The following is a 26,284-nucleotide window of genomic DNA, read 5'->3' as shown; positions in this document are numbered from 1 at the left end:
CCAACCCCACATCTGATAGAGGACTAATCTCCAAAATATGTAAAGAACTCAAGAAATTAGAGATCAAAATACCAGACAATCCAATTTTAAAAAGTGGGCTACAGTGCTAAACAGAGAATTCTCAACAGAAGAATCTCAAATGGCTGAAAGACATTTAAGGAATTACTCAACATCCTTAGTCATGAGGAAAATGCAAATCAAAATGACTCTGAGATACCATCTTACACCTGTCAGAACGGCTAAGATCAAAAACACTGATGATAGCTTATGTTGGAGAGGATGTGGAGCAAAGGGAACATTCCTCCATTATTGGTGGGAGCGCAAACTTGTACAGCCACTTTGGAAATCGGAATGGTGACTTCTCAAAAAATTGGGAATCAATCTACCTTAGACCCTATGATCCACTCTTGGGCATATACCCAAGGGATGCTCAATCATACCACAAGGATGCTTGCTCAACTATGTTATTTGTAATACCCAGAACCTGGAAACAACCTATACGCCCCTCTACTGAAGAATGGATAAATAAAATGTGATACATATACATAATGGAGTACTACTCAGCTGTAAAAAAACAATGATATCATGCAATTTGCAGGCAAGTGGATACAACCAGAAAATATCATTCTGAGTGAGGTAACCCAGACTCAGAAGGATGAACATGGTACGTATTCACTGATAAGTGGATACTAAATGTAAAGCAAAGGATAACCAGACTGCAAACCACAGCTCCAGAGAAGCTAGCTAACAAGAAGAACTCTAAGAGGGATGCATGGATCGCTCTAGGAAGGGGAAATAGATGAGATCTCCTGTGTAAACTGGAGATGAATGGAAGAAATAGAGGGTAGGGGATGGAGGATGAGAACATAAGGGAATGGGATTGTTGAGCTGGAACAGGGACAAAATGGGAGAAAAATGAGGTATCTTGATGGAGGGAAACATCATGGGGATAGGGAGAAACCTGGTGCTAGGAAAGTTCCCAGGAATTCACAAGGATGACCCCAGCTCAGACTACTAGCAATAGTGGAGAGGGTGCCTGAGCTGGCCTACTCCAGTAATTGGATTGGTGAATACCCTAATTGTCATCATAGAGCCTTAATCTAGTAACTGATGGAAGCAGATGCAGAGATCTACAGCCAAGCACATGGCTGAGCTCCAGGAGTCCAGTCGAAGAGAATGAAGAGGTATTCTATGAGCAAAGGGCATCAAGATCGTGATGTGGATATCTACAGATACAGATAAAAACAGAATGAAGCTAGTGGGAACTCATGAACTTTAGATCAATAGCTGTGGAGCCTTCATGGGACTGGACTAGGCCCTCTGCATAAGTGAGACAGTTGTGTAGCTTGGTCTGTTTAAGAGGCTCCTGCCAGTGGGATCAGGTTCTATCCCTGATGCATGAGCTGGCTTTTTGGAGCCCATTACCTCTGGTAGGACACCTTGCACAGCCTTTATGCAGCCAGTAGGGGCTTGGACTTGCCTCAATGGAATGTACCAGGCTCTGCTAACTCCCCATTGGAGGCCTTACCTTTTTTGAGGGTGGCTGGGGGGAGTTTTTGGGGGACAGGAGGAGGGATGAGAGGAGGATCTGTGGTTGATATGTAAAATGAAGAAAAAATTTCTTAATAAAAAACAAAAAGACCTGAAAGGGTACTGATCCCTCATAGTCTGCAGAGAATAAGAATTCAGCTAGCTGTACTAGAATAAGGAGAAGCAAGCCTTCAAAAACCTGCATTAGCCTAAGGCTAGGATTTCTACAATAACAAAGATATTCACTTTTATTGTTCTGGGTAAGGAATAGACACCAACAGAAGTTACAGAAGTGGTAGAATGAAAAGACAAATAGGAGAGAACCCAGTGGGGCAGGCAATGTGACCACAAAGGACTTTAGGCTGATTTCCCGAAAGTAACCCATGGGAATTTCAGCCAACAATGTATGGAGCTTGAGAAAAGCAAGAAAAAGGTGAAATATTAGTAAAAGCATCTAAAGAAAGAACTAATCCTCTAATAATTATATCTCGAGGCTACTGGGATCCAAAGAAGTTAAATCTACATCAGACTTGGAATTCCCAGGTCTGTCAGACTCCTCAACAACACTGGAGCTCCTACTTGAACTAAGCTGAAGAAATCTTGCAAAGCTGCATTCACCAAAAAGCTCATGGAGTAAAGGATTTCGATCAGTGGAGTATGGAATCAAGGATCACCTACACAGTGGGATACTACCATCCCCAGCTTCTTCCCTGACATTCAGATTTCTTTACCCAGGTAGCCCATTTTTCTTTCCAAATATTAAATACAAAGGAAAAAGAATGTCTTATAAAGCAGTTGTTTTTAGGGATCATTGACAGTGAATCCTTCTTGAGAAGAGAAATAAAGGAACCTGGAATATTGTTTACTTCTTTGCAAGCACGCATGGAGGAAGGCAAAGGCAAAGCACAGGGAGACTATTTCACCAGGTAAACAAAGTTGTTAGACATCACTATGCCACTCTTCATGTTTACCTCACAGTCAAGAAAAACCAAGAAATCAGAAAAAGCTATATGGACCAGTGTATCTTTTGGAAGCCAATGAGTTGAATGATTTTATAAGCTCACGTGAAAATCTGAGATGGAAAAAGGTCATGAGAGGTAGAAGTAGAATGCGGACCTTCTGTGGGGATTTTGTAGCATGAAGATGTGCTGCCTTCAGAAGCTGTGCTCCATAGTCAATAGTAAATATACCTATCTATCATGGTTGAATAAGTTAGACTTCCCTAGGTAATAAAAATAATGTATTTAATCCATTAGTTCGATATTTATGGTCTTCAACTTAAAGTTGTCTTTCTTGAATTTGAGAGCACCTTCCCCATCATGCAATTTTATAAATTTGACGTATGCTTACAAAGCTTATTTGAGGAACACTAACAACAGCAGTAGTGAAAACCTTGGCAGAAGTTATTTTAAGACTTTGAACTCTTGTGTTCTTTTGCATAAATCTTGAAGAGAAGCTTGGATTAAAGCAACATTTCAGGATATTTGAGAAAATAAATCACCTGAAATAGAGGAGCAAGGGGGATTGTGCCACTTGTGTGGGATGAAGCACTTTAGGGGTGCAGTTATTGGATTTTCCTGGATGGTTGTGCTCTTCTGAAGACAACAATACTGGTGCCCGAGAGCTTTAGAGGGTAGAATACGACTCCATATTTGCTAGCCACAAGGATTATACAGGACAGGATCAGCAGTCGGGCCGGGGATCCCCTACTGCTCAGATGTGGAGGGAAAAAGAAGTCTTCAGCAAGTGCTTTTTCTGGTGCAGACATTTATAAACACCAGTTTTTCACTTCTAATGGCTTTGTCAGCGAACACCCCTAAGCGCATTTTTTAAGTAGTGGTGTGGTGGGTCACAGGAGCAACACTGATTAGCTAAGTCAAAGAGCTGGTAAAGAACAAAACCAGTAGAATCTGGACTTTCTTATTTTTAGCTATTTATTGCATCTCATTTATTTATTATTGCTTATTTATATGTATATATGTGTGGGTGCGTGGATGTCATCACATGGAAGTTATCCCATGAGCTGTCTTGCTGGATCCAACCTGGAACTTTCTGATTCTATGGCTATTGCTTTTATTTTCCCCCTGAAACATAGTCTAAGGAAGGAAAAAATAAGAAGTAGAAAGGAAGAAAACACAGCAAGTGAAATAAAATAGTGGAAGAAAAGTTATTTTGATCTTTTCCTAAGAAAGGTGAAACAAGGTAGCATCAAGAAGCTCAAAGAGGGAAGGGGACTATCATTCCGTCCTTGCTGCCAGCAGGTCCAAGTGGAAACCTCAGAGAAAGGATGTGTGTAGAGAATGGTACTGACAGCAAGGCAACACGAACTAGCAGCTGGTCCCCACAGGTCAGTGTGGAAAGTCAAGATGTTTCCCTGCATTCTCAAGAGATGGACAAACGGAGACTCGGCAACTGTCAAAATGGCTGTTCTCCTGAAACCACCTTTCTACGACAACGCCCTGCTCTGTCATCCACAGTCACATGAACGATGGCAGAAAGATTTCCCTGAGGATTTGCCACACATAGACCTTCAATAATCAATGCTAATTTATTTGCCTTTTCCCCCCAAGGGCCTCTGATTAAGAAAGGTATGATGTTCTAGTTATTAATACATCCTGCATCTTATTGAGATATAGAGCCGTATAACAGGTTTGGATTGCTTAGATTTTAACAGTGGTTATCAACCTGTGGGTTGTGACCCCCTTGGGGGTTAAATGACCCTTTCACAGGGGTTGCCTAAGACCATGAGAAAACACAGGCAATTACATTACAATTCATAAAAGTAGCAAATTTACAGTTATGAAGTAGCAATGAAAATAATTTTATGGTTGATGTCACCACAATATGCGGAACTGTATTAAAGGGTCACAGCATTAGGAAGGTTGAGAACCACTGGCCTTAGAAGCTAGAAAGTTTTCATTTTCCATTGGTTTCTTCCCTTCCTTTCTTTGATCTTAATCTTTACAGTAGCTCAAATGAAAAATCTCCACCTTTCTCATTCAACTCTTCTTTGATAGAAAAAGAGGAGGAGCTAGGGTATATAGGCCAGATGTGCTTCCTGTCTTTCTTGAGGAACAGTTTATAATTAAAGCTGGGTCTTTTATTCTTGTATCATTTCTTCATCACAACATTCACTTACCCAGCTAACGCATTTTATTAAGTTTTAGTATATGTCATTTCCTGAGCTTCTGACCATAGACATTGCATCCAAAGGCTACAAGTTCATTTAACCTTTGGAAGTTAATTTTATATAATCTTTGGGGGTCAATTTCCCTTTGAGAAACTAGTGAGACTCATGATACTCCTTATCATCCAAGTACCCAAAACCTAACCATACACAGTAGTTTATCTGTTATTCAGAGTATACAGGGACATAGTACCAGTGTCCCCACACTCGACAGAACTCCTCATGCACACTCTGTGACACAATGGACCAGAATATGAGCCTCTATGATCAAGTTAGTTATTGTTGTTGGTATTTAAGAATGAAATATCATTTCTGCTAACAAACCAACTGTAGCATACAACTCTTATATCTCTGAAATAAGACAAAAATTGCTGTTACTGAGCTCTATGAAGTTTCTTCCTTTCCTGGATGTACTTTGGGTCCTCAGTATTTCCAGTTTTTCTGGATAAGTTGTGAGACCTCTTTTAAGACTTCCATTTCTAGAAATTCACTGTGTGCCTCCAGGCCAGTTTCTCACCCATTTCTAATATGTGGCCTCTTCAGACTGCCAGACTCCCTCTTCTTCACCTCCATATTCTTATTGCTTTGTCTAGGGATAGATCATGGTCGCTATCACTAATATAGCAACCTTGGGCTATTTCTTTAAGTCCTAATAACTGAATTTTTCCCTTTGGATAATTCAAAGACTAACAATAACACTGCATAAGTTTTGCTGATTGTTAATCATACACAATAAGCTAGATACATTCATTCTATATATAATTCTCTTTGTTGTCCTGCTCCATCCCTGCTATCTTTTCTGCAAGATTTACAAAATCTTGAAAGGGTATTCACTTCCATTTTTATACACATATAAGTTTTTATATATTTTTTAAGTTTCTGGCTGCATGGCAAGACAGTTTCTATAACTACAAATGGTAAAAAAAAAAAAAAAAAAAAAAAAAAAAAAAAAAAAAAAAAAAAAAAAAGCCTGGAAGAGACACAACTCTGTTCACCTCTCGGTGTCTCAGACTCAGAAGGAGGTTTGGAAACAGCTCCTAGGTTTTTCAGAGACGATGGAGGCCAGCCTGGGACAAAGAGCTCAGAATACCTTTCAGCTGGGCAGGGTGGCGGCACTGAAAGGAACATCTTCTACCAAAGGTGGTGCCCTCTGGGCAGGAGAAGGAGGCAGCATAGACATGATGGTGATCCGGGACACCGCAGTCCACTGGCTCACATGCCACCTGCTTGTTCCACTTGCCCTCCGTACATGTCACTGTGATGCTTGGTCCCACCTGAGGAGCAGAGAAAGATCCAATGACGGACAGCAGGCAGGTCCTTCTATATGAGGACATGCATGCACTTCTCCAGAAGTGACAGGTCAGAGTCTCGTCTAGGAATGAGGAAACCTATTCTCAGTGTTTAACTTGAACTTATTTTTAATAACTCAACAATTATGTGGATTAAATATTGTAATCCTCATTTAATGCTGAAGAAACGGAAGCTTAGAAACATTGTATGAGCAGCCCTGGGATACCCACTAAGAGAAAAGCTAAGTGTGACTGCAACCCAAATAATGTGCTCAGAACTGCAATCTGTAATGTCTTCCTAATAGGTCATTACATCATTTTTATGGGAATCTTGTGATTCAGAGACCTCACAGGGTGTGATTTCTTTTACAAAAGAGACTCTAACACAGGTTTAATAGAAGCACACCAGAGGCTGATCTTGATATCTTTTCTTGAAGGGATTTACTTGGAGACAGCTAAAGTGCTAAGTCAGGGAGTGCCTTTGGGTGTAGGAGCCCTGATGTCTCTCGATGGGAAGGTTCTCTCTTTTCCTTGAACTCTCCCACTGGTAAAATGAGTGGATTGAACCTAGGGATTCCACTCTGCGCTGCCACCTCTTCTGAGATTTAATGGCTCCCGTGAAAAAGATTTTGAGTAATCAAGAAAAAAATACATTGAAGAACAAATGTGGGACCACTGAAAGGTCTGGCTGGTTTACACCGAACTAGAAGACGGTGGGGCTGTGTAGGTGGAAGGGTGAGGCTGTGCTATAGAGCCAAGAGAGGGCCTGTCGTTGGCAGCCCAGAGTCTTCCATTCAAGGAGGAAGCAGCCAAACCCCCAGGGGTTGAGAGTGCCAAATGTTGATTTGGGATTTTTAAAAGCAAAGGACATTTTCCTCTCTTAAGTACACATCAAAGGGAGCAGAGGTCTCTTGCTGCCAAGGCAGCCTAATTGTTTCCATAGGAGTTCAGACCTGCCATGTCTCACACACGGAAGTAGGTGTGTAAGACAAGCCAGCCCAGAAGCCCAGAAGCTCTCCCCAAATAGGCGTTACCAGCAATAAAGAATGTGTCCCTGTGTGCTAGCAGAAGGAGGATACAGTCGACTGGTGGGGCTGTGGAAAAGCTGCATCTAGACATTCTGGGATCCTCAAAGTTTGGGGCTGCCACCTTGTCCCACTCTCTCCTGTTGGGCCTGAGATTCCCAAAGCAACATCAGGCTAAAGCAACGTTGGCCATGACACTTATCTCTACTCAATACCAATAACTTCATGCAGGACATATCCCAATCTCCAAGGGCTCCATCGCTAACACCCCCATGGGTCTGTCTGACATCTGTCTCACTCCTTACATTCCATGCCACACCCATGTGGGCAGCCAAATGAGGCCTTTATTTATCAGGATTTAATCATATCATGCCCTTCTACAGCTTCTTGTTGCCATAAAAACTCCAAACTTCCCAACTGAACTGGCAGGACCTAGCATCTGTGGACTCAATTTGACCCTCTAGCCTCATGACTTGAGTGATTTTTAGAAACACTAGTCTCCAGATGTGGCACACTTACAGTACTAACAGCCTTCCACATATATTCCCCTGCCTGTACAAGAGCACACTTTTTTTATTTGTTTCCTGCAGACACACTTCTGTCCATCAAACCATTTCTCAGTTCCCATATTACTTTTTCCGAGGCACTTTCCTTAAGGCCCCTCCATATTTCTGCAAAACCTTCTCTGACTAGCTCTTTGCTAGTCACTAAGAAACAGTTCAGTGTTAAGGACTTTTTTTCTCTATGATCTAGCAGAGTTTCTGATTTATGACGCACTCATGCTTTGCATTGAATGAATGAATGAGTTAGTGAATGAATGAAGAGACATGCAGATAGAGAGTACCCATCTACCTAAAACGTCTCATTCCATTATGCAAAATTTGGAGGATCAGCATCTCATTCCAATATGTTTATCCTAGATCCTAGATCTGTAACCTACGTTATATGATATATGCTACCTACAATACTCCTTGGACAGAAGCCCTCTTCTTAAAGAGTCCCAGTTGATTTTTTTATTGGCTGTGTCATTGATTCATTAATTGAGGTACATATACATATATGAATGTGTGTTTATGTATATTTATATACATGCATATATATATATATATATATGTATGTATACACACATATATACGTATGTATGAGAAAGAGCTGGAAAGAGGAGAAGAGAGAGGGAGATAGAGACTTTTTTATTCATTTGTCTTCTGTAGCATCAGTATTTTGTGTGCTGAGAATTCTGCAGAGAACCCACTCTACACCCACCAGCCTTCCCTGACTGGAAAAGGGCTCTCCAGTCTGCATCCACAAACCTGGCTCTTGATTAACTCGTCATCCCGCTGTATCTGCAGCACATAACCTGTCTGGCAGCTCACAGTGCACTGGGCACCATGGTAGCGGTGGCTGCTGGAACAGTTGAGAGAAGCATTCTCCACAGCCAGTTCTGGACAGTCCGTGGCTTCACAGGCAAAATGCACACAGCTGGGGAGGAAGAAATAAGAAGGTGAAGAAAGGTTTCCTCACAAGACAATCTTACTCCAGCTAGAAGGCCAAGACTAGGCCTCTCCCTAAAGTTTCGGGAGGCAAACACTGAGGAGAGGGAAGAGCACCAAGTCAGGCAAAGAAGATTCTGCAGGCCACTGTTACAGATTACTAAGAATACAAGGAATGGGGGCTGATAATCCTGGACTCAAATCCTGTCACTTGAACACTTCTGTGAATACTGACTTCCAAGAGCCGTGGGGAGGATTAGATCAGTTGACTCATGATATGCAAGTAGTCAAATTCCCAGCACATTCTAAGCCTCAACAATCAATAGCTAATGTTATAAAGACACCTGCTGTATTTATTACCTAGAAGTTGTGTGACTTGGGCAAACGAGTTATTATGGGAGCCTCAGTAGACCTTCAGATTCACCCACCTCACAAAGCCATGACTCTATGGCAGTGACAGGGTTTGTCTTTCAGAACTATAATGTAACTCACAAATCCTTAGGAAAAATGAACAGAGCTCATGCCTTATCCCTTTCCTTGGTGGAATTTTCACTTTCTGGCCAATCTGAATTCTGCCCAATCTTCAAATTGGAGCTGATTCTGTCAGAAGCTTTCCTTTATGTCCATAGATGAGTTCCCTCACAGACTTTCTGCCTTCCTGTCTGTCATACAGTTGCCTCGCACTCAGTGCATTTCAAGTCCAGGGTGCAGGTGCCTACCAGGCATCCAACTGCATGCTAATCTTTAAAGACACAAATAGAAATGACACAAAACCCCTGTGCTTAGATGGCCTTTCCCATTGAGCTGTAGGTACACACATAGAAATAGTAGTGAATAATCACTGAGAGCATATCTAAGTGAGCTCACTTCATCGTCACAATAACCCTATGAGCCAAGTGTAACTCAGTTTACAGCTGGAAATTGAAGCCTGACAAGAATAAGTTACCTGTTTAAACTCCCACCCGTATGTGAGACCCAAAGGTCTTCGTGGCTAACTTTACCCTATGGGTCTGGACTGGAACATGGTTATGGATGGAGACAATGCCTGTTTCATCCTGACATTATGAATAAAAATGGCTTGCACCCAGATGTCAACTAAACAGAGAGAAATAACTGGCAGTAGCACCTTTCAATGGCTTGTAAAAATTTTGTAGTAGTTGAAATATGGTTTTGACAGCAAAACCCACTGGGCAAAAGCTTTTTCTATCTAGGTCTACCCTAGCCTTGGCTACAGGGTTCCCAACTGGCTAGGTTTGCATCCAGAACCCCACATCTTTGGCTTTCCTGTTCTTTGTTTTTGGTTTTGTTTTTGTTTTGTGGTCGGGGTGGGGGTCAAGACAAGGTCTCCCTGTGTAGCTCTGGCTGTCCTGGAGCTTACTATGTACACAAACCTGGCCTCAAACTTGCAGAGATCCACCTCCTATTGCCTCCCAAGTGCTGGGATTAAAGGCCCGTGCCACTATGCCTAACATTTGTTTTCCTGTTTTTTTGTTTGTTTGTTTGTTTTGTTTTGTTTTGTTTTGTTTTTGTTTTTTGTTTTTTGTTTTTTGTTTTTTGTTTTTCAAGACAGGGTTTCTCTGTGTAGCTTTGCGCCTTTCCTGGAACTCACTTGGTAGCCCAGGCTGGCCTCGAACTCACAGAGATCCACCTGCTTCTGCCTCCCAAGTGCTGGGATTAAAGGCATGCGCCACCACCGCCCGGCTTGTTTTCCTGTTTTTATATAAGAAAAATGAAAATGTTTGAGCTAAAGCAGCTTCAGAAGAGAGATCCAAACCGTCATGGTTCCAGCTTTGAAATTCTCATCAGTATTTTGCTTTTAAGGGGAAAGTAGAGGATCTGGATACTCATCCTCTCAACTACTCAAATTGTGCAATGAGTAAGAAGGAGATTTTGAGGATGTAACTTTTAAAAGGTTGCAACCCACAGGTTGAGAACCACTGTTCTAGAACTTCTCAGAACATTCAGTTTTCTGATGTACCTTGAAGATGTCCAGAATGGCCAAAAGGGGAGATCATTTTCCAAATGCTAATATCCTTTTTATTATGGGGCAGTTCTTAGGATCAGTGTCTTTTTAGTGTGCACTTTGGACGTATACCATCCTTCTCTTCTTAGCACATCTGTCTGCATCTGATTTGTAGACTTGCCAATAAGAATGAAAGTAAGGGGGAAATGAGGTCTGAGATGTCAGGCATTAGCCACTGAATTTCACTATAACACCATCTCAGCTACCACAGAGTGACTCCCCAAGGTAAGGATATTGTTCCCATTTGAGAATAAGATTTTGGAATTGCTTGTCCACGGGCACTTTAGCCTGGACAGAGTTCCAATGCACATCAGCTCTTATGCTCCCTAACTAAGCCCTTGCTCTTTCCAGTGCTATCCCACTGTCTAGAAAAGGTTATATGCACACACTGTCCAAGAATGATATCTGAACCTCCCACAAATGCCTCCTCCCCATACAACTGTCATTCATTTCTAAAATACAAAACCAAGGAAAACAAAAGGCTCTGATCTAAAGTGGGGGTGGGGTGGGGGGTGGAGGTGTTAGCATTCAGACCCGCCTTGGGGACCTGGCCAATAAGCAGGCAATACCTTGGCCCACCCAGGATCCTGACAATGTCATCTTATATAGCCTGTTTGCGTAGCACGGCATGCACGAAATCTCCTCATAAAAGGTGGGGCCCCAACCGCCTTCTCTCTCTTTGCCTTCTCTCTCTTTTCTTCTTCTTCCCTCCTCAGCCCCCACCTGCTTTTGACCTCTCTCTCTCACTGTCCCCCTCTCCCTTTCCCTCGCTTTCTCTTCTCCCCTCTCTCTCTCCCACGAGGCTGCTTTGCACCCCCTTTACCTCTCCCCTCTATCTTCCCCCCTCACCCCCCAATAAAACTCTCCAAGTGATTGCTGTCCTGTCCACATGGAGCATTTCTCTCTCACCCAACATGGGGCCCCTGGATTCGACTCCAACCCACCAAAGGTCTCTCAATAGGGGGACTTAATACTAGTGATGGGCAGCCAACAAAAAAGAAAAAAGAATAAATAAGAGTCCGTCTCTGAAGGAAGGATATGGCTGGTATGGTGGCCGAAAAAGAGGAAATGTACGAAGTTCTCACATTAAGGCAAAGGTTAAATTTTTCTTCTCTTTGAATACATGTGCCCACATGTTCCTGTGTCTGTTTACTTACGTCTTCAAGATCTTCATGGAGGAAGAATCTTTTGTGACTCCACACCAATCCTTTAGCTGCCCCTCCCCCACTGATCACTGAAATGAACATCCCACACCTAATGACCGACACCTGGGCAAATCTGCCAGCCCGGAGAAAGCCAGTGTTAAAGGGCTGGAAAGGTTTTCTTCCAGCTCTGCCCTTCAACTCCTGTCTTACGTCCCATGGCCTACTGCTCAACTACAACTATGCCATCAAATGGTGGTCACACCGACAACAAATGGCCACGTCGTCAAAGGTGGAAAATGAAAGGAAAACCTGGACACCAGCTCTTCAGGTCATTTGGGAGAGGAACAGAGAAACGTTAGCCTCCTAGGACCTTGTTTTACTGCCCAGAAATAAGGTTAAAAGAGGAAGTGATAGTACAACATTTTCTACCCAACACTTCATGGTGGCAGGGTATGGAGATCAGATACTGAAGAGTGAGAGGGACAAATATAAGTGGCCCACAGGTGTAGACAAACGACTGAAAGTCAAGGTGAACTGGTGGTGCCCTCCCTCTGGCCAGTGTCTGCTATGGAAGCCCCAATTCTCTTCTTTACTCTCGGACTGTTAGTAGACAGAGGCCTATGGCTTTCAGTCCTTCTGACTTACTGAAATAGTTGCACATGGCCCTGAATCTGAGCTTCAAATGTTATGTGTGGATTTTTGTATGTTACTTCATGGGGTATTCCGCACTTGGGGTCCTAGAACTATAGACTCCAGGAGCATTTGTCTCCAGTCTGCATCCTCTTCTTCCCAACTGGAAGGAGATCCCCCCCAGCCACATGAAGAACTTGGGTCTAGCGAAGAGTCTTCTAGAAGGTGGGTGTCAGCATTACCTCTACAGAAGTGCTAACATGTAGAAAGGGGAAGTGTTTGAGGTAGAGGAAGAGGAGAGGAAAATAAGAGATAGGAGGAAGGTAGGAGGGAGGGACAGGAAGGAGAGAGGAAGGGGAAAAGTGGATTTAACTTAATCATTTAAATACATAGCCTACTGAAATTTATAGTAAGTTGTTTGATTTTTATTAAGAACCAAGGAGTGCATGCATGGCTGAGTGGCTAGTTGGCTGGCTGGTGGCTGGCTGCATGGATGGATGGATAGGCACAGGAGGAGGGAGAAAAAGGAAAAGGAGAAGGACTACACCGAGACAGGAAGACACTGGGGCCCCTTCTCATGACGGGACCCTTCCTCCTTAAAGAAGCCGGTTAGCTTCCCCTTTCACCCCTGTGACCTCCCACTTGTGCCTCATTCTCTACCTAGGTACAAAGCTGCGAGGGGCTGGAATTCCACAAGGGAATCTCTTACTTGAAATCTGATCCTTTTGTGGGGAGAGGGCCCTGAATCCACGCCCAATACCTCCCAGGTACTAGGGACCCTTCAATCTAGGTCAGAACACACCAACTACATTGATTTTGCTGTAGCAGTGCTGGCCCCAGGGCAGCTCACTCGATCTCACAGGACTCTCTGGAGAAGAACATGGGAGCAAGACAAGGAAGAGGTGGAGGGAGGAGAGAAAAGTGTCCGGATGGGAGGGGAGAGTGACTTTTAAGACCAGAAACACAGCCCAGAGTAAAGCAGAAAGCTCCAACCACAGCTAACTGAAGTCTCCGCTGTAAAAAGCAAAGGCATTGGTTGACCTCTCTGATGTGCTGATTTTAAGAATGAAGAACCCCATCGCAGGCCTTTGCACACGTTGCTGCTTATTTTTCTTTTTCCTGCCTTCTGGCTTGTTTTTACTACATTTGCATGATTGCAGAGTCCTGCCTGTTTTTGTGAATGCCTCTGCAGCGCCCCAGGAACAGCTGCTGTCCTTTCCCCATGGGGGCATTCAGAAGGATCCTGCAGCTTTGCAGCCTCAGCCCTCTGGGCAGCCTGGTCCAAGTGCAGACAGAGCCCAGCAAGCCGAAGCTTCCATGGCTGCTTCTGCATGCTTTACCCAGAGGAGAAGGGTACTGCTCACAAATGACAAGTCCTGAAGATTTCTCTTTTCCCCTTCATGTTTCTTGATACAGTAGGCAGGCATTGCCTTTCAAGGACAAACTGCAGCGTTTCCCCTCTTCCTGCCTTCTGGTCCTTGATTCACTGGCTAGTTCTCTGAGTCATATTATCCCCAAACAGGTGTGAGAGTCAAATAAAATAATGCACTCATCACGGGCTTAACAGAAGTTTGTTCCTTCCTGCCTCTTCTTACCTTCCCTAGCTCTTGGAATCACAGGCTGTGAAACCTGGAATGGGCCACAGAAAATATACTACTCATTAGCATCTCTTAAAGGGAAACAGAGGCTCAGAGAAGGGGAGTGACTACAGTCTACAGTCACATGAACTAGATAGGATAACGTTTTGTCCTAGATCTGTGTCCCTCTACCACTAAAGAACTGTCTAATCGTTTATCGGTTGGTTGCTGTGTTTCAGAGCTTAAACACTGTTTCCTTAGCACACAGGCGTCATTAATTAAGAGCTCTGAGAAGTCAGGACTGCCTTTGGTCAGCTTGTGGATGGTACAGATAACTAACTGTCTGAGGAAAGGAGCAGCTGCGGAAGAGATCCGATAGATTTGCATTTCCCATCACCCTTGCTGCCTGGGTTTAGAGAATTAACTCATGTTTACGGCGTCGGGAGAGCCGGGGAGAAAGAAGTGCTGGTAGAATGAAATATGACAATGAGGGATATTTAAGGAGCTCTTCCATCGCAACGATTGCGACACACTCTGCACAACAGAAGCTGGGGACTGTGGGTGCAAAACAATGTGGATTTTGCAACCACCTTTCGTGTCCCCTGTGGGAGCAGGGGCGTGGGAAAGGCTAAGGTCCCCCTCTCATCGCCATTCCTCATCCCTCTCCTTACCCCTAGGTGTACAGGGCAGGGCTGAATGGTCACGCAGAGGGCTGCACTCTGCAGAACCCACCAGTGTGCCAATTCTCCCCCTGGATTTTATTACAGGAGTTTGAGAGACACTCGATGTTGGACCATTTCCCTTTCCAGGGCCCTGGAATCCTAGATGGGAACATGGAATTTGGATATGTTGCTTGCTCTAGACTGTCTCTGAGGTTTCTTCTGCTTCTGACTTTCAAGAGCAATACACGGATTTCTCTGCACAGAGGCACCTCCATCGTGGTTGGAAAGTGACTGTTAAAAGTCCTCAGTGATGCATTCATTTTGCACAATGAATAGCTTGCAAGATCATTTTCATCTACAGTCTACTAGTTGACCCTCACAATCCCCCTGATGGGTAGATATCATCATCCACTTATTCCTAAATAGGAAACTGAGACTCTGAAATGGGAAGTGACTCATTGTAAGGACATTCCTCAGAGAAGCAGTAATGTGGGGATTCAACCCCAAGTTAAGAGTACTCCCAAACTCATCCTTTCAAAGAAATTCTGTCCTTTCACAGCAAGAGCTGAGTGACATTAACAGATTCCAGATCAAAGGCACTAATAGGATGATGTTGTGATGCAGTTAAAACACAAACTCCTCTACCACTGAGGGGAATCTCGGGGGGGCTAAGGCTGCCGAAGATAAGGGGGTTTCACTCATCATTAAAATTCACCATGAGCCAGAATGAAGCACACAGTAGACACATCATCCTCAGCAGAGGAGGAGTATGTCACCTACCACATCTCCACCATCAAAGGAGAATATCCAAGATCAAGAGTTGATCTGACTGGCCTGTCTTTGATGGAATGGGGATGTTGCAGCCTAGTGAAGAAAGCTTCTATTTCGAGGTCACCTTGTAACCTGTTGTCAACTCAAGCAGCTGCAGGTCAGGCGAAAGGAGGGTTGCTCTCCACATCACACATTCTGTTTCCTAGTATACTCCAAAATTCAGGGACTTGCGGACCTCTCAGTCTTGAGGGCCAAGCTGACCAGAGGTCAGAGAATAGAGAAACACACCGAGTTTAACAGCAGCAGCAGTGGCCGTTCAGACTGTCTCCACTTACTACAAATGATCCAGGGTGGGGAGGCCCCTGTTGCCTTACCTCTGCTCAGCAGGGCTGTAGGTCTCTCCTCTCTGGCAGCTGCTCAGGGTGACAGGGTCAAAGTTGTCGAAGGAGCGGAGGGCCACCCCCGAGATGGCGACCAGGGGCGAACTGAAGCTCACACGTACTGCTTGGCTGTGGTAGAAGGGCTGGCTGAGGTCATGGACCACAGGGATAATCAGGGGATTGTTCCTGCAGCTCAAGACATGGAGGCCTGTCAGGGGAGACAGAGGGCCGAGGGGCCAGGCTCATTACTCAAGGCCAGTCACGCCTTCCCCAACGGGCCCTTCCCGAAGCCCCCAGACCCTTTCATGTCACGCCACAAAAGCACCATTGGGCGGCCAGTGAGGATTTTGAGTTTGATTGAAAGTTTCTTTGTCTGCCCTTTTTCTTGCTTCCAAATCTTTCCAATCCCCCTGCCTCCCTGGCCCCTAAGCTTTCCTTCACCTAATGCCCACAGTCTCTCTCCCTCCCCCAAACGGCCACCCTCAGCCAGGCATCCATAGCTCTCCCTCCCTCCCACGTTGCTTCAGAACCTGAAGGTTTGAGCCTTCGATGTTCGTGTCGCCTGCCTGGCCTGAGATAAAGGTAGAAGAAATAATGCATAACAGCAAGCCCCTTGCAGAGTAAAAAGCTCACTCCCATGACTCATCTGTAGGGCTGTGAGCAACCCTGGGCTGTAAGGACCTCTGCTCAGCCTACAAAGTTGGAAACCGGGATGCACAGACAAGCGCAAAATAGTTGTAGCGCCAAGTACAAGTAGGATCCAAATTTGTCCTAGACCAGCCCTTCACGTTTTGTTGTGCCTTTCTCCAGATTCAGGAAAATACACAGAGAAAATCCAAATGGACTGTAGAGAGGAAGTAGTAGATTGGGCAGCTGGGATGGAGTTGCTAGGAGAAAAGCAGGCTTTGGCGTTTAGGTGCTTGCTGCTGATGGGATTCTTGCAAGGTCTTAAACCTTCATTTCTACGTGTAAAAATGGTGCGATCTCGGCCATGTGCTGGCACATGGGAGAGTTCTCCTTGTGGGAGGAGGAAGTCCTGAGCCCATCAGGTGTCCTTTCTCTATTTTACACTCTCACTCAGTGTCATTAATCCTCTGCTCAGTATTCAGAAGGCAGAGAACAGAACGATCTGGTGGCGGGAGACAGGGAAACACGGAAGCCTCAGATAACAGCAATGGGATCCAAGGAGCTGCTTGGCGAGCCTGACATTCCCCTCTCTGCTCCTCAACCTTTGCAGAGCCAGGATAACTATGAAAATATTTGCTTCCAACTTGAAGAAGTTTCCCAGGAATCCAGTGAACTCCTAAGGGATTTTCTTTCTCTTACTTTTTAGTATGTTTCTCTTTTGCCTTTAGAACTACTAAATAATTAACCATGCAAACACAACAACAACAACAACAACAAAGGTCTCCTTGCTTCTTTGGCTTTCATTGGACCCGGAGGTGACCCTTTGTCTGCTTTCTTCTTAAGACTTTCAGAACAGGCTCTCCTATAAAATGATGTACACACAGCTTTGAAGTGCCAGCTCCAAGGCTAACTTAGAATTCCAAACATTTGCAACGAATGGCCTAAAGTTCAGGGTAAATGGCTATAAGAGTGTGTAACAATGTTCTCAATGAGAATAGGAACCTATTAGTGCCAAGTTTTACACTGGGAGTGATCAGAGTAGTGACAAGTAATGTCCCCTCTGATCATATGGCACATCTCTCAATGCAATCCAAGGACACCAGGCTTTGAGTGGGGTGTTAGGATGTCAATAAAATTGTTCACATTTTCAAATTGAATTAACAGTAAATATGGGATTGAAACTTGGAGGCTTAACCTTGAAGTCAGCGTTGTACTCTTATCAGGACACTAATGAATGTGCTCAGGTAGCACAATTTTGGGAGCACAAATGTTCTTGAGCTCACAGATGGCACTACGGAAACCAAGATCCTTTAAACACACAGGGTTGTCTTTCCAAAGAAAAAAGATGTACAACCTGATTTCCACCCAGAAGTCTGGGAATGGAGGTAGCTAATGGCCTAGGTAACCTGTGTGCTTTCTGTGGGGCCAGCCCATATCTGACTCCCCAAAGCTCCCACAACCAGGACCAGAGGTAGCTAATAACCTAAATGAGCTTTGTGCTATCTTTATGACTGAGACCACACCAGATCCTCCCCGAGGCCTTCAAGATAACACATGTAGCCTATCTCTAGATCCCATCTTTGCGGAAGAAGTAACATTTAGTTTGAGAAGAGTTTCAATGTAATTATGTCTCCTTGTGTACAGGTGATAGTGTTACACCAGGAAACTTTTCCCCTCCAAATTATACTGTACTTAAATATGCCTACAATAAACTGCTGGTGTCAGACTGGAAGTTTGAACCAACACTGGCTACTGAGTCATGTCGAACTGGATTTCCTTTTTGCATGCATGAATCATTACTCTGCCAGCCCTGGTGTTTGTAGAGACTCCCACAGTTCAAGTGAACATCCCTTACATCCTTACTCCCCAGTTGGTAGGACCTGACTTCTCACTTGTGTCTCCAATCCTAAACCAGAGAGAAAGCTTTCTAGTACCTGTTCCCACATGGATGTCCCCTGAAAAATGTGCCAAATACACAACCACTCTTGAGATTTGCAGAGACATCTGGTAGGCACGTTATGACCCTAAAACCTGGCTTCTCACAGTGCTGGGTTGCCGAGTGTTGTGTGGTCTCCCAGTGACTTGCAATAAGTTTCAGATGTTGACATAGATGGTGGGGAAATGACCTTGCTCAGTCTCCTTCCCAGAGTCCTTTGAGGATTCTGTGGATTCCCAAGTTTAAAGGTACTGTAACAAAAGGAGCCGATGAAGATCAAATTTTGCCACTGAATCTGCATCCTCATATTTGCCAAACATGGGTTTCTCTGGATACACCACCACAACCAGGACTCCAAGTAGAGAAGAGGCAGGAGAAAGAAAAGGGGAAGGAGGGGATCATTTTTAATGGGGGGAAGACAAAGGAGGTACCAAGGCTGAACCAAGCCCAGAAGAACATGCTTGCCTAGATCATGGCTTTGCTCTTTGGTATCAAGCAGCTGCACACTGATGGTCTCCTGCTTTTGGTCCCCATAGTATGTTCCATCAGTCACCAAGTGGATAATAACAGCTGCAGCAACCATTGGCTGAGAGAAATATGTCTGGAATAGAGAAGACATAAGAGCGTCATTCATTTACTCAGCCACATGGTAGGGAAGCAATCACACTACAGTGGACCAAAGGGGAATCTTACTCTGTTTCAACCCATTCTCTCAATGGGAAGGAAGAGGCAGAAGATCCCAGTGGGGAGCACAAGCCAGAAACCTTGTTTCAGACTCGGCTCTGCTCCTGCCTTTCTGTCTGGTGCTGGTGGATGTCTGGAACATTGTGAGCCTAACTTCCTTCATTTCTAAATAGCTAATTAAAGAAAACAGCTCATAGGGTCACTGGGAAGTTCTAACAAGACAAAGGAAATATAGTGTCTAGCACAGACATAGTACATAGTGAAACTACACACACACACACAAAACACATTGTAGGTTTATTACCCATCGCTTAAAAACATTATCCTCTCTACTCGGTTCCAACATGATAAAGCCAAATAAGGCCTGGTCCTAGAACTTCTGTAAACCATGGAGCTCAAAGTATGTCAGTGACACATAAATAAAAATGAATACAACCCACAGTCTGTAGACAAGAAGATGAAGCCACACATAGATGTGAAACACCATGTGAAAGTTGCTCTCCAGAGGAGACCAAATATATACAGAGTTACAAAGATGCAAACGTTCACTTCTTTCTGTGTGAATCAGTATGAACTCCATGGAGGGAAAGATTATTTTTTAAAGCTTTGAATAATCAATAACAAGCAGATTTCAAATTCTTTGCAATATAAGCCTGGGATGGGGGATTCCATATGCAATTGGGGCATTTAATTTTAGGAAGCATCCCATGAGTAAGTTTCTGTTTCCTGTCCTTCCAAATTGGCTGTCTTGGAGGGTGGAAAGGGCATCTCAAGAAAAAGTTATCACAGTGGTCAGTACTTCCTTGAGGCCAGACCTACACATCATGGCTCTCAAGATTAGGGCTTACCTGGAGCCAGAATGTGGTCTGAGGCAGCTGGTAGTATGGGTAATTAATGGTGCAAGGGTACCAAGCATGCTGGGAAATGCCTTCACTGAGATCTATCACCTTGGTTCGACACACCTGGCAAAAGATGGAGGAAAAGATAATATTTCAAGGGTCCTGAGAATTCAGTTAAAGTTAATGAATCTTCATCATCCATCTGCTTGGTTGGTAGTGGAGGAGAAAGCAGGAGTGAATAGATTGAATCTGCTCCAGAAACTCACAGTCTACTGGTGAAGTAATTCCAATGCTGGAAAGGAAAGGATAGTGGACATATCTTGGTGAAAAGGTGACAGGGGCATTCTCAAGGGAACAAATCCCAGGGGAGTTGACATTGAATCTGGCTGGGCCTGGAAGGGATTGCAGGCAGAGGAAACAGAAGGAAAGACTCAGAAGAAAACAGACAGAATGCCTAGGTTGTTATAGATTACCTAGCAACCAAAAAGCTCAAGGAAAGCTGCAAAAAGGAAAGCTGAGAGATGGCTCTTACTGAATCTTCAACACCATGTGGAGTACTGTAGAATGAGTCTGTAAATTATGGGCAGAGCTCCACAGTGACAAGACAGGTATTGAGAGTATGAACTCTGGCTTCTGTGCCACCAAGAAATACCAGTTTCACAACACTATTCCTCTTCCTCTCCTTCCTCCCTCTCCCTCCATTCCACCCCCTCTCTTTCTCTCAATGATGCTAAGACTAAAGTGTTACAAGAATCAAGAAGAATTTATACAGTGGCAGAATTTTTTTTTAACTTAGCAGTGTTTCTTGCATATCCAACTGTCATTCCATTTGAGTGATTCGATTCATTCAAATGCTCTTCACTGAAAAAATGTCTACTTATCAAGCACCAAGGAACAAAATGCACATAAAACTGAGGTGCGGAGGGGACATTGCATGTAAATATGAATCATGCAGTCCCTCACATGTGTGTAACTGTAAAGTGACCAAAGCTCAATGTGGGGAAATGAAAGAACAATGGAGCTGTTGAGATTGGTCGGATGCTTGGCAGAAGATTATTACCCTGAATTAACACTGATCTGTGATGTGTCTCCTTTCTCAAGACTTACGTATGAGCCTTTACACCTATGGACCACAGTCTAAATATTTGAGAAGTAAGCTGGCTTAAACAGTTCTGATGATCTGAAAAACTGTGAGAAAGGACAACGAGGCAATCCAGTCCCAACCAGACTAAACCCCCTACACATAAAAAACAAAGAGTAAAATGGATAACTAGTAGCAATAAAATATGTCTAGTCCTTTAATATGTACACATAAATGTAGATATGTAACTGATGCCACAAAACTGTAGATAATCTTTGTGTCCATCTCTAGGGGACATGGGGTATACATGTGAAATATTCATATGGTAGAATTACATAGAGCACAAGAATATTAAGATGAATTAACTAGACTCATGTGAGCCCACGCCAATCACAAAGGAAGACCTAGGGATGAGTTAGAAGACACCAACACGGAGCGATGGCATCAGTGAAGAAAAGAAATGATGCATAAATGGCTAAGTTCATTGCAACGTATTTCTTAAAACCACACATTAAAAACTTCTGTACGTGGCCAGAGGTTTGTCTGGACTGTATATATCATGAGAAAGCATGCACTGAATTCAGAGATGCAGCTGCCTCTGGTATCAAGGAAATGGAGAAAATGGTGTGAAACTTTATCTGCAGTGTGTTATCTTACAGAAAGAAGAAAGAAGCAAACAAGACAAGATTCACACAATTATCATTTCAGGTAGTACATAGGTCTGTTATGTGATTCACATACTTAACAAACATCACAGCTTTGGTTTATATTATTTCATATAGTTTTATGAATTAAAAAGAAAATAAAACTCTCCAGGCTTTGCATAGAAGTATGTATACTTGCAGTCATAGCTACTTAGGAAACTGAAGTAGTAGGACCACTTGAGGCAAAGGGTTCAAAGCCAGCCTGATATAACATAGCATAGACGTTTATTGTTGAGTGACTACAATCCCAAAAAAAAAATTAGCTTATAAAGCCATGAAAAAATAGATGTAAAACTATCCATGTTAACTCCCTTTAACAATGTGTTTAGGGAGGCACCAGTGAACTGGACTAAGTTGGGTTCTTTGGTAATGGCCAACCCTTCTTGTTCTGACCTTCACTAAATCCTCCTTTTAACATGCCAAGAATCCCACCTATACACATGCTAAAATGCAAATGGTTTTCTCCATAATATCTTGAGATAGTAGAAGCTGCTAGCGGTTCTCAGAATATGTCAAGCCTTTTTTGATTGCTCATCTCTAAATAAGACATTTTCACCACACAACCCCTAAGGCTCAGGGAGCATACAGAAGTGGGTGTAGAAAGAATGTGAGAGCCAGAAGACAGGGAGAATAGGTGCAAAATGCCATCTTCAATTATGAATTCTCAGCAGCTTTTGTACCTGCATTGGACCTGCAGATGACTAGACCCAATGACAGGCCATCATGGATGGAGGAGGAGCTTGTCAGCCCTTACTGCTCTTTGATGAACTATTGGCTACTGCTAAGTTCTGGGAAAAGGGTAGCCATTGCCTTCAGTTAGCATACCTGCTAGTGAAACCACTAGGTTTTAACTGATAGTTCGGATGCTTCAAATAGCATCTGAACTGGTTAGCTCCAGAATCACAAACTCAAAGATATGAATATGGGAAATAGACTTACAGGAAGGAGGGAGGGTTGACAGTATCAGGACAGAGATAAGAGAGTCAGGGGTTATAAGTTATTAGAATATATTATATACATAAATAAAATTATCAAGGAACAATATAAAGAAATAAAAGAAAGAAATTTAAAAAGAAAATGTCAAGTCTCTGTTTACAAAAATGATACACTAAACAATGTTCAGACAAAACACATCTCGCATTATGATTGACAGTAGCAAATAAATTCTTGGTGTAAGTTCACATTTGAGGTTGCAAAGAAAATACAGAAAGCCACTTACATTCTACAGTCAGCTTCCCTTCATGTTACTACCTCCATCAATTCATTCTTGAAATCTCAGAGGAAGATAAACCACTTATACAACATTAAGAAACATCCAATATCACCCAGAAAGTTCAGTAGTTGGCTTTAGACTAAGTAGAGCTACTTCTAGTGCATGTTGGCTCAAAAACAGAGGTAGAATTAGAAATAGGTCCTGCCTCTTTGAACCTCAGTGGATCTTGTGCATTTGAATGTTGGATTAGCCATGGACACAAAGATGTCTCTCTGTGATCCCCAACACCTTGTTGTTGTTGGCCTGAATGTCAGCTTAATATCAACTAAGAGAACCTTTAGTCTTCTACTACTTTATAATATTTCATCTAAGAAAATGACTTCATTGTTTTATAAATATCAAAAAGTATTAAACTCATCAACCGCCAAACTTATCCTCTAGAATCAGTGAGACCCGGGAATGCAAGATTGGTTTCTTAAATATTACAGGGTACTTTTAGAAAGGACAAAGGTGCCAAGAATCACCTATCCTATTGTCCAGAATTGGCACAGATGCTAGGGATAAAACATTGCCCCTTTAGCAGGCTAGCAGACATTTTTCAGCTTATTTTTCTCAAAACAAGTGGGACTAGGCTTAGAGCAGGGGGCAAACTGTGTTATGACTTAGAACAGTGTGAGACTTTGCATAACTGTCTATGGCATTTAAAAGCCTGGCCAGCGATTCGCCATGTATCATTTTGGAATGCACTCTCCTTGCATTCTTAGCTGTCTGTCTCCCCACAGAGTGTGGTAGAGCATAACTCTGAGCTCTGAGCTGGGGGTCTTATCTCTGCATCTAAAGCATCCATGCTTAGAGAATTGGCCAAAATGAACAAAGCCTTCTTATTACTTAAACACGATTTCCTCTTATCTTGTCAGCTCTATCAGGACTAGACAGGTCCTTAGCAGAACATGATGTTGTTGTTTTGTCCTCTTATTTTCCTATTTAGCTGTGTTTGTTTCAGGCTGGCTGTAATCCCAATCAGGGACAGTCAATCCAAATCGGAAATAAATAAACAAATCCAGTGGAACTTTGCCCAACACTCTCAGTTGATCCTGAAATCATTTCTGTTCCTGGGGAGGTGGAGAGAAAGGGAGACTCAAATCTTTAAGAGCCTCCTGCTTTTATGGGCATTGCATGAATTTACCTATTCAGCAGCCAAAACTGAGGATGCAGGCATGTCAGGCTCACCTGCTGAACACCAGAGAGCCCCGTGGAAGCACAAGGTTGAACACTGATTCTAGGGAAATGTTCTCTTTTATCCACACACTTTTTTGCTCCTTCCAAGGAGAGCAAGTCTAACTCCACAGAGATATACTGAACAATGAAGGTTTTATTGACTATGTTGTTGGGTACACATACATTACACACTTTCATAGACTCTTCAGCTCCCTCTACCACCCTTCTAGGCATCTCTGTTCTCACTCATCTTCACCATCCCTCTAATGTCTCCAGTATGACTGGCTCCATGTTCTTTCCAATCGTTCCCAACCTCCCTTGCCCAATCCACTTTTCACATCTTTGAAATCTAGTGAGGAGCCATTCTGTTTTTCCTTCTAATAATCTAATCTTACAGGGCAAGCTTGGATGATTGTGGTTATCCTTGGCTCTCACCCCAAAGACCTCAGGGAACTGACCACAGTTACACTTGCTTCTTGTCACACTAGGATGAACAGGACCTGCTGTCTTCTTTTTAATGTTTCACTATGTTGTGGTAGATAGTAAGGATATTCTAGAAAAAAAAGCATGCAGCCTCTAGGCTTTGGGTCTCGAGAGAGAGATAAAGATGATCTTCTCTGGAGTTCAGTTGTTCTGTAGTTCTTATTCCTATGTTCACTCAAGCATTATTACCAATAGGAAAAAATGTCATAACAACTTATTTGTCTATAAACAGGTGGATAAAAAATGTTGTGGTACATACATATAATGCAATGTTATTCACCTTTAAAAGAGGAGAAATCCCTGCCACCTTCAGTAAAAGTGAACCATGATGACATTCTACTTAGTGAAATAAGCCTGTTATGGGAGTAATCAACCACTTCATAAATGAATTAGATGCCTACTCCACAGGAGGGGATTCATGCCTGCTGCTGTACCTGTCAAGAGCCAGAGGATAGAGAGAACTCCAAAGGTCCATAGGCCACAGGAGAGAATCCAGGACTTTTTTTTTTTTTTGAAAGTGGAAATGGTACCAAACTGCTTATGCATATTTATGTTTATACCACTAGATTAGTGATGCACTTCTTTTTGGGATAAGCTTCTTTTTTTGCAGTGGGTAGTGGTTAATGCAAAGACTCACAACTGGTCAAAAAGCAGAGAGCAAGCAAATGTTGAAACTGCCCTACACTGGAATCTTAATCATCCCTTCCAAGGTTCAGGGAACATTGCAGAAGAGTGAATGGAAAGAATACGAGACTGGAAGGTGGGGAACAGTGCTGCAAAGCTAACCTTGGGATATAACACAGTACTGGATTTACAAACACACACTGCAGCTGCGGCTGCCTTCATAATTCCTGCATGATAGACGTCGGACCTGCCATTTTTATCATGCATGGGGCAAGGGCTGGTAGGACCCTATCCCTCACTAAAGGACTATGGGAAATTAATGGATGCTGGTAGAAAGGGTGTCATTTTCTTTAGTGGTATAACCCTGATAAGTTGTCCATGTTCCAGTAAATAACCTCCCACTGGTACTCATGAAAGCAGCCCTCATTACATTCAATGAGAAACAAAATAAAACACATAAAGTAAGAGGTGGCTTATTGTTCAGGGGGAGAGTAGGGAGGGTGAAAAGGGGAAATGGGAGGCAAAATGATCAAACATCAGTACATATTTGTATGAAGTTGTCAAAGAATAAAATAATTTAAAAGTTACAAATAAATGAAATAAGCCTAGCATAGATAGACAAATACCACATAACTCCACACACCAGAGCCACATAAACTAGATTTAAAACTCAAAGATGCAATGGTGGGTGCCAAGGGTTGAGGAGAAAAGGAATGATTAGTTGCTTATCTAAGGGCTTGTAGTTCAGTTAAGCAAGACAAGACCTATAGGTCTCTTGCTTACCAACATATTTGTAGTTGACAATACAGTGCTGTGCATTTTAGATAGGCAAGAGGCATAACCATCTGATAGGTTCTTACTATAATAAAGTCTTGAAAAAAGAAACCAAATGTGACCAGAAAAGGAAACATTGATATTGATGCATGCATAAATATTGTAATAAAGAAAATTTAAGTGGAGGTTTTAGAAGATGGGTGCTATATAAACAGCAAATGTGGTTTGGCTAGCAAGCACCCTCACTTTTTAGCAAACACTTTCAGGGTTAGAGAAAGAATTACCCAGCGTTTTCTTCTTGCTTGCATCAAAGATTGAAAACTCACTTCCACATTTATACTTCTGACAGCTTTCTACCCTACTGTAAGGAGTAAAATGGCTGTTTTGTCCAT

At 43.0% G+C, this 26,284-nt stretch overlaps 1 protein-coding gene across 1 annotated transcript in view; it reads right to left on the bottom strand.

Moving 5' to 3' along the window:
* The window catches only part of Pappa (pappalysin 1), a 242,848-nt gene that overhangs the window by 50,521 nt on the left and 166,043 nt on the right, over positions 1-26,284 (bottom strand). The window contains exons 11-15 of the mRNA XM_059254461.1: positions 19,805-19,918; positions 18,738-18,873; positions 15,704-15,917; positions 8,342-8,510; positions 5,808-5,991 (exon numbers count right to left, since the gene is read on the bottom strand). Of these exons, the coding sequence (XP_059110444.1) occupies positions 5,808-5,991; positions 8,342-8,510; positions 15,704-15,917; positions 18,738-18,873; positions 19,805-19,918 (817 nt within the window). The remainder of the gene's footprint in view (positions 1-5,807; positions 5,992-8,341; positions 8,511-15,703; positions 15,918-18,737; positions 18,874-19,804; positions 19,919-26,284) is intronic.

This window comes from Peromyscus eremicus, chromosome 2, assembly GCF_949786415.1.
Source record: "Peromyscus eremicus chromosome 2, PerEre_H2_v1, whole genome shotgun sequence".
NCBI lineage: Eukaryota > Metazoa > Chordata > Mammalia > Rodentia > Cricetidae > Peromyscus > Peromyscus eremicus.
Note: the sequence above shows the minus strand (reverse complement) of the source record. Positions and strands in the feature narration are given on the sequence as shown.